This window comes from Lichenostomus cassidix, chromosome 2, assembly GCF_008360975.1.
Source record: "Lichenostomus cassidix isolate B80296 chromosome 2, HeHo_3.0, whole genome shotgun sequence".
NCBI lineage: Eukaryota > Metazoa > Chordata > Aves > Passeriformes > Meliphagidae > Lichenostomus > Lichenostomus cassidix.
In genome coordinates, this window is record NC_139482.1 from 25,670,076 (window position 1) to 25,686,007 (window position 15,932).

A 15,932-nucleotide genomic window follows, 5' to 3' on the forward strand; every position below is an offset into this window, starting at 1 on the left:
GAACACAAACAGAAATCTCTATTATAAATATTAAGTTAGAAAAGAAGCTCCCTATGCAATGAAAGTTAGAAAGATTTCTTAGTTATTGTATTCATTATTTCCCCCTCCTCGAATTTAAAGATATTATTAATAAGAAAATCCTATAGATAAACTTGGCTGTAAGTTTTATTCATATTGATTACAATTTATGTCTCACCTCATCTCAAGTATTTTTGGGAAAATCCTGAGTATATATGTGCATGCTGAGTGTCACCTGGAATAAGTCTCGTGAAGCCTGTAGGCTTGCTCATGTTGATATCACGGAGGCACTGAGTGGTCCAGACACAGTTGTTTGTACATTTCCTTTTCGTCTTCTTTGAAGCTGAACGCAGCATCTCACTCCAACGTGGTGTGAATCCTCATGACATAGCATCAGGAGAAATAGTTAAGGACATCATGAATACAAGGCACTTCGCTTGAAGTGGTTGGAATATTCCTGTATTTTTCCATGTGGGATACAGCAAAACAGCACTTTGTGGTATGCCTTTGACTGTAAGTAGGCAGAAATCAATGTAATAAAAATAAGAGTCTCACAGAAATGTTTTTATATTTAGAAAAAAGAATGGTACATACAGTCATATCCTGACCTTGAAAAAATGGAAATAAAATGTGACAAGGGACTCTGTTTGTAGTATTTATACCAACCATAAAAATACCCTGTTCAAACATGAAGATTTCCTTGAAACAAAAGAAATCTATTTAAAATGTGAAGAGGGGAAGGGATAAGAAGAGAAGGTCTGATGAATTAATGGTTGGCAATATGAAGAACATTTCAATAAGATTATTTACCTGAGTGATATGAGGCATCTGGCCCACACGCTGTATAGCACAAATATAGAAAAGCTATGGAGGCCATAATCTGTTATTGTAGTGCATGTGCAACTCCTGTTGAATTCAATAGTACTTCAACTTGCACATACATGATACTGGAGTTGCAGATGCACTACATATATATTATACAGTTTACAGGCCAGACACTTCTTATCACTCATGTAAATAATCTTACTGAAATATTCTTCTTATTGCCAAACTCTGATTCATCAGACCTTCTCTTCTTATTCCTTCAATTCTTCAAATTTTGAAGAGATTTCATTGTTCTCTTGCCCACCTTTGCCTTCCTTTCTTTACTTTCCTTTTTTTCCAAGCAGTTTATTTCCAAAATAAGAAACATGGCTTCTATGAATAGGATTCCACGGGATTCAGTTCTATTTACTATTTCATGAATAACTGTCCGTGTTTAGACAGGTTAGCTGCATTGTGTAGTAAGTTTAGCACAGTCATTTGATATTTATCATTACAGCATTGTATTTTCTTCTCAAGAAGATGCCTCAAGCAATTAAACCATGTGCTCATCTTCCATTGGAACCTGTAGCAGTTATTAATCACTTGCCATTGTCTTTGGATTTTCTGCTTGTGACTCTTTCAGTTCTGCAAGCCAGGACACTCTTTGCAAAACCAGGGAAGATATCTAAGGGTTAGAATGTGTTTCCAAGCTTTAAAAATAGTCCAATTGCATTCTAAAGTCTAATTGGTCTTTTTAAAAGTCCATTACTAAGGCCAGCATTTGTGATTCTTTAGAACCTCCCTAGCTGATACTGCTTTGGTGAGGACCTTATTGTTAAGATTGCAAACAGCACCCATATTGTTGAAATTAAAATTCACTTATTCACTTTAAAAAATCTAATATTCCACTTAAGCTGCTGTACCAATATTACAGAATCAGATGAAAGTCAAATGATTGTATCCAAAAATCTTAAGTGTCAGATTTTTATATGCATTTTACCATTTTACTCCCTTTGAAAAAGGAACACATATTCACAGCTGGAATATTTTAGAATCTGGTTTTTTTTCCTCTTTAATAATAAAAAAGCTTTATCTGGACTCCTATATGCTCCTTACTCCTTTCTTCTGGAGTTGCAGTGGAGAGAAGGAGCAATCTGAGCAGCATTTCTGAAGGAAATCTCAGTTCCACTATAGTTAGAAAGTTTGTCCCAGTAGCTTCTGGCTCAGAAGGAGGAGGTCAGCTGAGCGGCAAAGAAAGAAGCCCTCAGAGAAGCCAATGAGACCTTGGATCAGTCTAAACCTTCAGAAAACAGATTCATCCATCCTTAAGAACTTTGTCTCTAGAGCCTGCCTAAAAATTCAAGTAGATGCCAAACAGATCAGGCCATTTATAGGAGACCTTGCTGAATTTACAGAGTGAAGAAATTTCAGTGGGATGAAGTAAAGAGGAGCCATGCTTGTGATTCCAGTGGAACCAGGAGCTCCTCCACAGTGCTCCCCTAGACAAGGTAAAAGGATCTAGATGAGAAAGACTGGGAGGACCTTCTTCTATTTGACAAGCTGAAGGAATAACTATTCTCCAAGGGCTACTTCCTTGTCACTCCAATATGAAGATAGTGATCAGAACTTGGATTAACTGAATCAAGTTATACACAGAGTTAAATTATTCCTTCCTGAAGAAATTATGCCTTCTCCAGGAACATGACCTACTGAAACCTGACAGACTTTGCTTTTTCTGCTCCATACTAACCCGACAATTTAATATCTAATATAAGAGTAACTGTGCTGGGTCTAAACAGCAGCTTATGGCAACGATCAGCAAACACTATGCTCCACACTTAATGGCAAGTTTGTTCCATGCAAAGAGAGCATTATCTATCTAGCAATATCTCTCTCTCTCTGTCATTTTCTCATCTCTGTCTAGACTGTTTACTAGGTGTGGTTCTAGCCCCAGAATTATGGAGAAGTGAGAGTGGAAGAGATAGGAAGGAAGGAGTTGCAAGGGAAAAGTCAGCTGCAATTTTTTGTTATCCTTTTAAAACAAAAAGTCCCTAGGCAGCTTTAGCCTGCACTGTAATGCAGAGGCTGTCTGGAGGGGCAGGATGACAGTATGATTCCTTGCAGGCTGCACACTTCTGTTCAAAGCTGTGACATGAGCATTCTGCATGTCTAGCAGAGTGATGGTGCTGGAAGCATATGGAGGTGTCCATCTTCCAGGTGTTGGGAGCAGGAATGGCTGTGGGGGAGGGCTCTGGTGCAGCTCTTTCAAAGAGCACTCATTACCTTCCCCATTCTTTCCCTGCTCCCCTTTTATTATAGTGTTCCAAACTCAGACCCCCAAATTAAAACAGTATTTTACAGCTTGATACTGAAGCCTCAGATCACATATATTAATTACCCCTATATGCTCTAAAAGAAGCAAGGATTTGACAGGACAACTGAAGTCTTCCTTGTCTTTCTCATTTCCCTCTCTGTACAGCTTACTGGCTTGCTTCTTGCTTTGGCTTTGGGAAGTGATAAATCTGAGGTTTGCTGTTGAGTCTGGGCATCTGGTAAGGCTCCTCTCTGCTGCTGGTATCTTCCCCTTCATCCTGTCCCAATGTCACACTAGTAATGATACCGTTTGGGGGATGGAAGAGTGTATGAAAAAATCCATAGGACTCTGTAAAGAAGGAAAAAAAGGTCGGTGAGACCTTTCCATTTGTATGACAGCTGGCAGGATAAGCCTCAGCACCGGACAGGGGTGAGCTTTCCAGCTTCACTCAGAGGGGCTGTCCAGCTACAGGTTCCTGCTTGCGAGGGAGAAGCAACCCTTCCATCCTGGAGCTTGGCTCCCGCAGCCGTCACCCAGCTGGGCTCCGCGATCCTGTCACCTCCGTGCCTGACTGGCGGGCACCCGCTGCCTTCCCAGCCGGAGCAGCACTGTCGGTGCACGGGACACCGCTGAGAGAGGTGGAAAAACTAAAATGAAGGGGAAGAAAAAGAAAGAAGGTGCTCTCCCATGCTCCTTCCAGGCAGATAGCCGGCTCCCGCGGGCAGGCGGAGAGGGAAAGGGCTGAGCCCAGGCAGCAGCGTGGGCAGCAGGGAGGGCAGGCAGGGCAGCTCCCGCACCCGGGCAGAGGCAGGCAGCAGGGAGGAGAGGACAAGCGGCACGGGAAGAGCAGGACACACGGCAGGCAGCAGGGCGGATAGGGCAGGCGGCACAGGCAGGGCAGGCAGCAGGGACAGGGCAGGACACACGGCAGGCAGCACGGGCAGGGAGGGCAGCACGGGCAGGGAGGGCAGGGCGGGCAGCGCAAGGCAGCTTGCGCCGCCCGGGGAGGGCTCTAATTCATCACCCCGTTCAGCGGAGAGGATGGGACGCCGCTAAACTCCCCTTCCTTCCTCCTCCCTTCCCCCCTCACCAAGCAAGCCCCCCCCTCCTCCCCCCTCCGCTGCTCTTTCTCTCTCCCCAAGCAGTGAGGCTCGGACAGTGCTCGGCTCCAGCGCTTTATTTTAAGATGATCGGCCAACGTCTTTGCAGATAGATTTTATCTGAAGTTAAATAGCAGGCGCTCGCCGCTCCCTCGCCAATAAGTCATTTTTAATAGAGACAAATCGCCCTGGACGCCCCGGAGCGCCGGTGCCGCCGCTCCTGCCCGCGCCCCCCGCCGAAGGCGAGCGGGCAGCCCGGGCAGCTCCCTCCTCCCGTAAGTGTCCTGCTCGGCGGATCCAGAGCGCGGCCGTGTGCGGAGAAGGGGAGGAGAGGGGGGGAGAGCCTGCCAGCCGCCCCGCCGCCCTGACAGTGCCTGCGCTGGATGCACAGCGGCCGCGGGACACCTCGGCGCGGAGCGCGGCGAGGAGATGCGCAGGGGCGGTGGGCTGCGCCGCGGCACTCAGCCCCTCTAGGCTCGCCCATGGAGCGTCCCGCGGAGCCCCGGCCGCCGTCGGATCCCCCACGCCGTACGTATCCCCACCGCGGCCCCCCCGCGGCGGCGGGGCTGTCCGCGGGCGGCGGGGGCGGAGAAGGGCTGGGGCCGGGGATGGGGTCGTCGCCCGTCGGGGCGCCCCGGGGCGCGGTCCCGGCCCGGGGCAAGGCACGGCGAGCCTTTAGGAGCGGCAGAGGGAGGTGGGCGCTTGTAGGGGTAAGCAGAGTCTGCTCGGGCGTCCCGAAGGCAAAGCTCTCTGCCTCGGCTTTAAGCGCCCGGAAGCATCCGGAGCCCCGATCCCAGCGTTTGCTGTCGCCTTCTCCCCGCTCCGGCGCCACTCCGCTCCCCAGCTCGCTACCGGGGCTCCGCAGCCAACAGCGGGCGGCTGCCGCCCGGACCCCGCCGATTGCACACAGACAGGCAGGGCTGGCAGTGGCACCCCCGGGCCGTCCCAACCCACACCACGGGGCTCTCCTACCCAGTAAAAGGACTGAGCGCCGGGGAGCGCTGCCTATAGGCGGTCTGCCGCCACCTCGGACCTTGCGACCACTTTGCTCTAACGCTGGATTAACTCGATTTTAATCGTTTTTTGTTTCCCCCACCCCCATTCACACACCCCATCTCCTCCTTCTCTCCCGCCCCCCCTTCCCTACACACCTCTCTTCCCCCCTTGTGCTAAACCTAACCTTGTCTTGTGGTCATGGGATCTATAATTTCATTTTTGTCTAGGCTGGTGAGAGCTCTGCTTGTTCTGTAAAGTGGATGTCAGGTGGATCTATGTTCTGGAAGGAACAAAGAGGCAGCGAAAGCAGCGCGGGGGAAGTTTGAGCGGCGAGGATGCAGTCTGTGTACTGGTACGCGGTCCTTCTGCTGCAGCCCACTCTCTACCTGGTGAGTGCCCCCGGCCCCTCTCACGGGCCGGGCGTGGGGGAGCTCGGCGGGGAGGAGGGCACCAGCCTGGCGGAGAACGAGCAAACTCACGGCAACTACTTGCAGCCCGCAGCCAGCCCTGCCCCGTCCTCACGGGGCCGGGCCGGGGAGGTGCGGGTTCCGGCCGGGAAATCTCGGCGGGGCGCGAGGAGTAGGGGCGCAGACCCGTAACTTCTCCGCGGGGAAGGGCCACTCCGCCGGGCCAGAGCAGGGTCGGGTTGTCCCGGGTGCCACCTCCCGGGACAGGTCCCTGTGTGTCTGCGTGGGCACCAGAGCGCCGCCGCGGGGGAGCCCGGCCAGGCTGAGGGATGGAGGCAACTTCTTGCCCTCCGCTCCCTCCTGAGGCTGGGAGCCTCTCCGGAAGGAAACCCCCGCGGTGTGCCATTACGGGCACAGGCGGGCGGGCGCTCGGCGGCGAGCTCAGCTAGTATTTTCCGCGTGAAGTGTCATTGACTTTCGTAGCAAATCTCCTTTAAGATTACCGCGGGAACACGAGTAAACATCGGCGTTATCTCCTTTCACACACACACTTTATTCCCTCTACGATTGCAAGGAACAAAAACCAGGCAGGCTGCTCCTTTGCAGTCCGCATCCTCTGTCGCCTGTAATGAGTTAGGCAGGCAAACGCTTGGCGGCAGCTCATCCCCGTGGCTACGGGGGAGGGAAAAGACCTTTTTGCGGGAGCGTTGCCGAGAGAAGCACCCCGGCGCCCGTGCTGGAGGTGGTGACGGCGACGGCCCGGGCCCGGCTCCGGGTCGGGCTCCGGCTCCGGGTCGGGCTCCGGCTCCGGCTCGGGCTCCGGCTCCGGTTCTCGCTCCGCGGCCGCCGGGCGCTGCCCGCTCCGCCGCTCCCTGCGCTGTGGCGGCGGCGCCACCCGGGGGCGCTGCGGGGCAGAGCGCGCGGCCCCGCGCGGGGCAGCCAATCGGGAGCGGGAGCGCGCCCGGAGCGGGAGAGGGCGGGGGGGGCAGGCGGGGCCGCGCGCGCTCCTCCCGTGCCCGCGCAGCGCCCGCGCTCCCGGCCCGGCCCGTCCTGTCCATCCCGGCACATCCCGGCACATCCCGGCCCGACCCGGCCGTTCCCGTGCCCGCCCGACGTGGCTCCCGCACGGGGGTCCTGCCCTCGCCGGGCGGTGCCACGTCTGCCGCGGGCATCTCTCCTCCCTGCGAATTTTATAGCCGGGGTGGGGGTGGAGGGGTGGGGGGAAATGGGGAGAAAAGTGCGTGGCAAATAATCCATCAAAAAGCCGGAGCGAGATCGATACGTCGTGTTAAATTTTAAATGTGTTTGCTGGCAGTTAAACTGCTCTCGACTCATTACAACAACAGTGCTGGATTTATTCTAATGCGCTGCAGTCTGAACAACAAGCACATTAATTCTCCTTTAATTGTAAACTGGGAGCATTTGAAAACCATTCAGTGTGCAAATTATGCTGATTCAATTACCGTTTAGTTACAGACTTCATTACCTGAATACTTTTTTTTTCCGAGGGCTTGGCGTTGCAGAGTGAAGGAGATGATTTTCAAGTTTCCCTCGAACCAATGCGAAATATGATACAAAAAAAAAAAAAAAAAGGAAAGAAAAAAAAAGAAAAAGAAAGAAAAAAAAAGACAAGCTAGGGGGAGGGAATGCGCACTTCGGCTGGACTCTGTCTTCTGCCAAAGCATTCGGGGAGAATCCAAAGGATTTCCCTAGCACGATTCTTCTTTCTGAGTCGATACAACCACGTTTATGCCAATTCTCTCCCTATTCCCTGTATTTCAGAAGTGACTCTGAAAGTTTACATTAGGCCATCGCATGATAATACCCTGTTTATTAGCACCGAAGCATGAAGTTTTGATTAAAGCTTTAATGCGGTGCCACAAAGCAGCAAGGTGCAGCACTTTGTTGTGCCTATCCGTATGTGCTCGTCGCTCCGTGTGAACTAAAGCAGCTTCAATTAGGAATTAAGTTTTCAGTGCTCAAACTGTTAGGAAGGGTAAATGAAATGGCAGCACAAACAGCTTCCAATCGAGTTTGTTAAAAAAAACCCTTTTAGAGAGCGGTTAATAATATAGGTGAGAGGGAGAATAGCCTGTTTCCCCTTCACCTGAACTAGGAGGTGTTCATGGAGAGTGAACAGCTGCGGTGAGGCTGGGCTGCCTCGAAGTCACTCATTTACAGACACTGTCTGCCTTGTAATTTCTCTTCACTCAGCAAACCGCTGCTCTTTTTCTTTTTTTTTCCTCCCCGCCCTCCCCCCCCCCCCGGTAAACCTCTTTGTAATGAAATCCTAAGAAAAAAAAGAGTTTCTGCTTTTTTTCTGCTTTTAATAGAGCCATATGCTATCCAGCCTTATTGCCTGAAATTTATAGAGGTCATGGACGATCTGAATGAGTAGGAATTTTGCTGGGGTAGAGATGGTTCACCATATTATGTTTATTGATAAGAAGATAAGAACATTAGTTGTGCCTTGCGAGACGTGCATTTTCTCCTTGTTTCGAGCTGTGCAGTTTATTGAAAATGTTATATTTGCTTTGCAGTGGAAGTGCATTTCCTTTGGCCTAAACGGCTAACTTACTTGGCAGAATTAGGAGTTAACCTTTAAAGTCTTGTAGCTGTGTTCTTTCTTCACTTTTAGAAAGCTGCAGAAAGTGTTCAAACACTTACACTTGGTCTTATTTACCACGACACTCCACATCACCGCTGTCCATTCAAAAGCATCTTAGTCCGATTCTAATGGATAATGTTTCTTTAACTAACAGTGCTGTGCTGAGCTCAAAATCGTCGGTAAGGAAGCATGTAAAGAATAAAGAAAAAAACCAAAACAACACCCGGAGATCACAGACTCTCGTAGAATTGAGTTCTCTTTTTATAAGGACGCCGGGATTTTACACCATTCCCTTAATGGAAACCTCGTTGTACCTCCTGCCTAGTTGCCGGTGAACTTCCAGTCCGACACCACAGGACAATAAAAGGCCAGGCTCTTTCTTTTCATTTCTTCTTTTTTTTTTTTTCCTTCCCCTGTGTGGAAGCAGCATGCTGTAGACGCGACTGCAGAACGCGCGGGTTGCCAGGAAGGACTGCAAGGATCCTAAATATTATTTCTCAGAGGGACAGGTCGAGCAGGGCCTCGAAAGAGGAGGCAGATTGTTTCCGTGCCGGCAGCTGCGGAGCCCCTCCGTGCGGGGGCCCGGCGGGCTGTGGCCGGCAGCTCCCGGCGGCGACGGGGGCTTGTCCCGTCCCGTCCCGTCCCGTCCCGTCCCGTCCCGTCCCGTCCCGTCCCGCCGTGCCCCGGTCGCCTCCCGGGCCCTGCGCATCGCCGGCAAACGCGGGCGGCGGGCGGCAAAGGGCTCGCAGATGGAAGGATTTCACCCCCGGCACGGTCACAGGCTCTACTCCCGCACGGAGCGGTAACGCATCACTTTTGCTGGGATCATCCCGGCTCCGAGAGATTTCGGCTCGTTACTTAGGTGCTCCTTACCCGGAGTAGCGGGTACGGAACTAAAACCAGTCGGGATTTTGCGTGGAGTGCTGCTAGGGTAAGGATCCCTCCTCCCCTCAACCCCCCGCCCGGCTTGTCTTCTCCCAGCAAAGTGTTTATTCATCGGTGGTTTTGTTAATTAGGAGACACCCCGGAGCTGGGTAGCAGAGCGCTTGAACTCTATGCAGAACTTAAGCAGCTCAAGAGCGAAAGGAGGGGTGATTTTAAACCCCGCCACGAAGGCTGTTTCCGCGGGGGGAGCTTCCCTGCGCGGCACTTTGCCAGAGGAGGAGAACTCCGGGGCTCACGGGGCTCCTTGTTAAACAGGGCGATAGCTTTGGCAGGGGGGTTTGGAAACAGTCTGCTAGCCTTCTCCCCGTGCCGGGCTGGGATTTTAAGGTCTGTTTCACACCGACCCTGTAGCTTGGAGGCCTTCTGACAGCCGAGAGGAGCTTTCCTGCAAAAATGTTGTGAATAATAGAGGTTTAAAAATTGTCCTCAGCGATGGCACACTTGGTACAGTGTTTGCTGAGGGGGTAAAACAGGGGGTTATCGGCTCCAGAGTTTGTGTACATTTAATTTCGCTGTGTGTCGCACTGTTTGCGGTCATTTCACCCCGGTTAATGAAAGCTGTGGTGAACGTGAGGAAATATCACGTGCCGGCGAAGATAAGTTGATTTTTTTCCTTCTTTCTTTTTAAAGATTGTTGCTGATTGTGTCCTACTTTGTCATGGAAGAAAAAAAAAAAAACAACAAAAACAACAAACAAACCCACACCTCTATAGGCAGAAAACAAAAGAGAAAGAAGGCATTGTCCTATCGTAATCACCACCCACAGTATTTGCTCAGAGGCATTTGGTGCTGAATGCATTCGGGTATTGCTTCCCCCCCCCAAATAAGCGATTTCTTTCAATTTTCAATTTGACGTCGAAGACGGGGAGGGCGGGGGAGAGCGCTTGGCGAGCAGGGACAGTAGTGGCTTTTTGTGCAGGGTAGTTTACGTAGCCTTGAGATGCTCCTGCTCCCTCTTTCTAAAGGAGTTTGAGAGACGCTGTAGCGGTGGTGTAAGGGGAAAAAAATTACCCTTTCCAAAGGTAAGGCGCGGGAATAACAACGGGACCCCGATCTCGTGTAGGTGAAACAAACTTATCTACGCTCTTGATTTCTTTTTTTCAATAGGAGGATAGTACATTCTTTTCTGGGCTTCCTTACTTTCTAACCACCAGGGACCCCTGCTAGTTTAAGAAGAGGTTTCCCCGCACTGAAGTGTCTTTTTCCTGGTGCTTAGAACACACTATTTTAATTTAGTTTATAGCTGGAGAAAGGAATCTGGAACAGATTTCACCTTTTAGGGAGGCACCTGACTATGATGCACTATTCCTGCCTCTCTTCGACTGGCCAAATCTTCCAAGTCGGTACGGTACCTAGAAGTATCCATTTAAACCTCTTTAATATTTCTCTGCATCTCTAAACCGCCATTTTAATTAACAAAAAGCCAATTTCCTAATCGTCTTGGAAAGTGCGGTGAATCAGGTTAAGAAACCAATTGCTCGGGATAGCCAGCACTTGGAGAAAATGAATGTGTGAGCCATCTTTCCCTCCCTATGACTGGCTTCTGTTCTCCCGATTGGGCTTGGGTGAAGTTTTGCTGTGATTTAGCAGATAGTTTAACACCCAGCTCGCTCTTCTTGTAAGTCAGCATTAAACCACCTCCTGGGTGCTTTGTAAATACAGCTTTAGCATTTTTTTTCATGCAGCGGATTGACGTGTTGACGATTCTGCTTTAAGGAATGTGACAATAAAGTGGAAAACCAAAGGCTGGCAAGCACTTCATCAAGGATAAAAAGGTTCTGCTGTAAGGATGTCACTCAATTTATTGTGAAAGTCGAATGAATTACGTTTAATGAAAGTGCTCCCCAGATGAATATTACCAGCAATTTCCTGAGTTGGCTCTGTCAGATTGATATGAGGAAATGCCAGCCCATATCAAAAAAGATCTCCAATCTCAATTACTATGCAAGCTTTCGAAGAGCTCCTTTTTATTGATATGATATATATTGGCGGGTTCTCAATGCTGTGCAAACTACTCTCTGTTCAACAGGACAGCGCATTTCCCAGTTTATTGTTTAACCCTACGTTTTTCTGGCTCTTATTTATACTTCTGCGAGTGCCCTTCTTTTGGAGAGGAAACTGCCTCTCATCCTCTTTCCCTTTCCGTGACCCAGAGAGACCAGAGTTGTGTCTGGACAGCGGGGGCGACGCTCGTTGCAGGAAGTTTGTTCAGCCTGGGTGGACAAAGCCGAAGGTCAAGACAAATAGCTCGGCTGAGACAATGGCATTGGATCCCCTCATTTTCAGTGCATTTCTAGGCGACAATCCAGATCACGGTAATATTTGTTACGACTAGCAATCCCAATATTCCCGCCCTTTCTTCCTTATTCCTCTAGGGCTTCTTTGGGCAAATTAGAAATTCACTGAGCCCGAAGGGAGAGAAAAGCTCTTATGTCACCTCATCTACATAAGAATTGACTTTGTGAGAGGCTTTTCTGTTCTATTCTAACTACTGTGACGCCAGTCACTGCTCAGGAATACAGCTTCTTTTGCCATAATCCATCTTGCTGGGCTTGTTTGAGATTGATTCAGTCAGATTTCTTCTATCACTTTCCCATACTCTTTCAGTTTTTCGTATCAAAGCAGAGACACGGTATTGAATGACAACAGGGAGGTTCTCCAAACTCTGAAGCAGGACGGGGACATGGTTACTTTCACGTGTGGGGGCTGCACTCCCTGCATGAAACATTCATGGGGAAGCAGAAAGAACTTGTTCTTATCACATATCGGGTTAGTTTGGCTTCTTATTGGCTTCCTATTTTCCTGTTCATTGCTGGATCTGCGTCTAAAGTTTTCTTCAGTGCACGATTAGTCTAGGTGATTTTAATTTTTAAATTTTAATTTTTTTTTTTTTTTGGAATGTGTTTTTCCCCCTCTGTCGGAGATGCCCAGTGTTTCGAGGCGCGGACGGCGAGTGCAAGCCCTGCGGGGCGAGCTGTCAAGCTCCTGCCATCGGACCGAGAAAGGGCTGGCTTTGAATGTCCCGTTCAGAGGCAGCCCGGGGCTGGCGCTGTCCCCTCGGCCGGGCGGGGAAGCAGCACCCTGGAGAGCGCCCGGGGCGGGGCAGCACCGCGGACAGCGCCCAGCCCCGGCCCGCAGCGCCGCGCATCCTTCATAGCGCCCCGTCCCGGGCTGGTCATGGTTTCGGGCAGCTGCTGCTTGGACCTCACCCGCAACACGCTCTAGACTTGGGGCTTGGCACTCTGCGTCAGTTTTCCTGGAGGAAGAAGTAGACGGGTGGACCAGCAGATCGACGTATTTATTTACTGTTGCTGCCAACTGGCTTTCTCTCAGTGGTGAGGTAGCAGCTTTATTTTCTGAGGGAAAGCTGGGTAGAGGAGCCATACATGAGTATGGAGTGGAACAGGGATGGTAGAATGAATCTGGGGATCAGGAAAGCCGTTCTGGGATGCTCAGGTTTGTCTCATTCTATGCCAGGACCACAGTATCCTCTCCTTTTGGAGAGAGACCAGAGATATCCAAGAGCATTGGAGTAAATAATGAGCTCTGAGACATGGCTGACACTGAGACATGAGAACAGGGAGTGATTAATTAACAACGACACTTTCTATCCCATGGGTCAGGGCAGGAGTGCCTCTCAGACACAGTTGATGTCATTTTTGGGGTAGTCATTTTTGAGGCATCTGTGAGGGGCACCCAGATCTTGCTGCCTTCACTTGCTCATGTCCTGGCAGACAGTGCTCAGGGTATCTCCCAGCTCTCTCCTTGCTTTCACGAGGAGATAATCACAGGCAAGTGCCTCCACCCCTGTAAATCCCCACTCACTATCGACAGAGCTATCCTCTAGAGCTCTGCTGCCTGAAAAGCACTTGTCAATGAAACAGTGACTTTTGGCAAGGCAGGTGTAAGTGAATGACTGATGAAGAGTCCTTCAATAAAGGAATGTGATGGGAATTGACTGGGCTGAGAGGTAAAATAACCCACAATCTCCACCAACCTTCCAGACAAAACCATAAGCCGTTTATTCCCGATCCATATTCTCCCATGAATATCAGTAGTGATTGTGATGCTTTTGCTGGATGTGAACATTCTCCAGTCCCTTTTGATTACACAATATTCCTGTGTGTGATGTCTCAAAACTGCATTGTCTGCTGCAGAGATATTGCTTTTATCTTCCAAATGCCACCCTCATTAATGTCAATGTCTCACCGTCCAGCTAGTGACAAATGTCTCAGGGACGTTCATCTGCCTTGCACACTGCGCCATCTCTGCCTGTGCCTTTTCTTTTCCTTTCTGAGGAGAGGTTTAGTAATATTTCCTTCCTTACCCCCTGCATTTGCTCAAAAAAGATTTATCCACTATTTGGTCTCTGTCCTGTCCGTTCTGGTTTTGCTAGTGCCCTCTGGGGTATCACCTCTCCCTTTAATCTGTTTGATCACTTTGAAGACAGATTGACCAGTGCATGGAAAGATATTTTTCCCTTTCCAAATCTGCAGCTTGTTGAAGGGTGAGAAATTAGGCCTACCAAATGACTGAGGTATTTTCCTCAAATTTCATCTTCTAACCCAGACTTGACACAAAATCCGAAAGAACAAAGAGCCTGGTTGTTTCTTTGTGTGTGTAACCTGGCTATTGTGTGCACTTGTGAATGCTCTTTTTTTGTTGCACTTCTGAGGAACTGATAAGTAAAATACGTCTATGTTATTTCTTTGTACATTTATTTAAAATTTGGTGATAGCTGTGCAGTAGACTTCTTTTAGAAGCAGAGTTGACAGCCAAAATAATACTAGGAAAGAAGTGATCTAATAACCTTAGATCTTGGAAAGGTATGAAATTAAAATATAACATATACAATATATAAAAATAATATTAATTAATTATCAATCTCATATTAATATATAAGATACATTAAAATTATATTATTTGTTTAGAAAAAAGAGTGGGGAGTCACTTAAATCTAACCAGTACAGCCGGAAAACAAAAGATGCTACTTACATTTCTTGTTGGAATATGCTTTGAAATAGCAGAGGTGACATTACCAATGATTAGTGACCAGTGTGTTTTATGATCCTCTTCCCCCTTCCCCTGCCCTATGTCAACCTTGCATTATGTGTGAGTTAACTTTCAGCTGGCTCAATATTTCCTGCACTTCTTTTAGAGGTGCATGTGAGCTACTGGGTAAGAGTAAAAATAAAAAAGGAGAAACATTCTAGCCATATATTGAGAACACTATTGAAAAACAAAGCCTCCTCTGCAGCAGATCCTTTGCCCTGATCCTGCAGTGCAATACAAGATAGGATTCCTATGTAAATCAATGTTTACTTGTGCAAGAAGGACAGATTCTGTTTATGTTGAAGATTAAGTAGACCATTTCAATCCCCAAGAATTGCTTGTCACTATTCAGATACCACTTCAAATTGAAAGTGTAATTGGCAGCTCTTAAAAAAATTTAGTTAATGGAATTTCTGTTATGGGTAGTTCGGACCACCTGTACTGTAATATTTATCTGCACAGTCATTTTTATAAGCTATTCTTGGTTGAACTTTAGAAAAACAGTCCTTCTGCTAGGCTATTTTGTCAAGATATGTTGTCATAGGCCTACAGGTATATAAAACAGCTTATATAAAATTAATGGACTGCTTTTTATATTTACAATCTCATCCATAATTTTGGAGGTATTTCAAAAGAAGGCAAGGACTTAAAATAAGAATGATGTTAAAACTCTGTTCTCACGCTTGCTGCACTGTCAATAGCAGTATTGTAAAATATTGGTGTGCTTAAAATCAGAATGTTAGTTAGTAACTTGACTCTAATTTAGAGTAATTTCTGCTGTCACTCACTGCAACTACTCTGTATTACATACAGAGATTTTTCTTAATGTTTATATGGGGCATGCTTTTGCACCTTGGGAAGATTTCGTAAGCAATATTGATAGGTAAAACATAGCAATAGTACTGTAGCCCTGTGGAGGCCAATTGCTGAGTGAACACATCTTTGACGATGAGGAAAATAAGAAAGACTATAAAGAGAAAGAAACTAAGGCAGAAAATCAAAGATGTGCATAATAAATAGTACACCATAAAAAAGATGGGCTCCATCCTGCTACCTTCATCTGCAATGGATATTACCTCAACAATGTCCACATTTTATATTCCTACTTGTTTCTTCTCCCTGCTTCCACAACCCATCACATTTGTTTAACTGACTGGCTGGTAGTAGGTGGCAGTGGAGTACATGTTGCAAACAGAGGGTAGGTAGTTGCACCAAGTGCATCAACAACTTCAGTGGAATCACTTCCCTGAGTGGTCACTTGGAGTGAGTAAGAAACGACATTGTCTGGTCCTTGATAAGAGTGTGGCCTGTGTGAATCATATTTGATATCTTTAGCTTCTGTCTGTGCTGACTCAAACAGTGGGACCTCTTGCTGTGTGTCTCCTTCCCCTGTGAGCAGCTCTGCTCTCTCTGCTATCACTACTCATTGCTATAAGGTACTATTCACAGAATTATAAATGCATTGGAATACAGCTTTGTGTTTGTATCTTAAATGCGCAAAATATTTGCTAACTAGAGCAGAGTGTGAGTCTTGGGAAAGTTATTGTGTGGATTAGCAGATTGTAATGACATGGTTCAGTCTCCCAGTGTAATGCAACCCCAATGAATATGGAAATGTGTGACTAAGTACATTCAAGGAGGTGCTGTTTTTGTCCTCCACAATTTATAGAATATTCTGAAATTGTGGT

The 15,932-nt window shown here is 48.0% G+C and overlaps 1 protein-coding gene across 3 annotated transcripts in view; it reads left to right on the top strand.

Moving 5' to 3' along the window:
* The first annotated feature begins 3,927 nt into the window (after positions 1-3,927).
* NXPH1 (neurexophilin 1) overlaps positions 3,928-15,932 on the top strand; it is a 140,020-nt gene continuing 128,015 nt past the window's right edge. Inside the window, exons 1-2 of one of the 3 annotated variants that reach the window (XM_085050807.1) lie at positions 3,928-4,511; positions 5,460-5,621. In XM_085050807.1, the coding sequence (XP_084906933.1) occupies positions 5,568-5,621 (54 nt within the window). In that variant the 5' untranslated portion in view covers positions 3,928-4,511; positions 5,460-5,567. Of the gene's footprint in view, positions 4,765-4,868; positions 4,947-5,459; positions 5,622-15,932 lie in introns of those variants that run through there. The other 2 variants (XM_085050806.1, XM_085050808.1) reach the window with 2 other exon arrangements.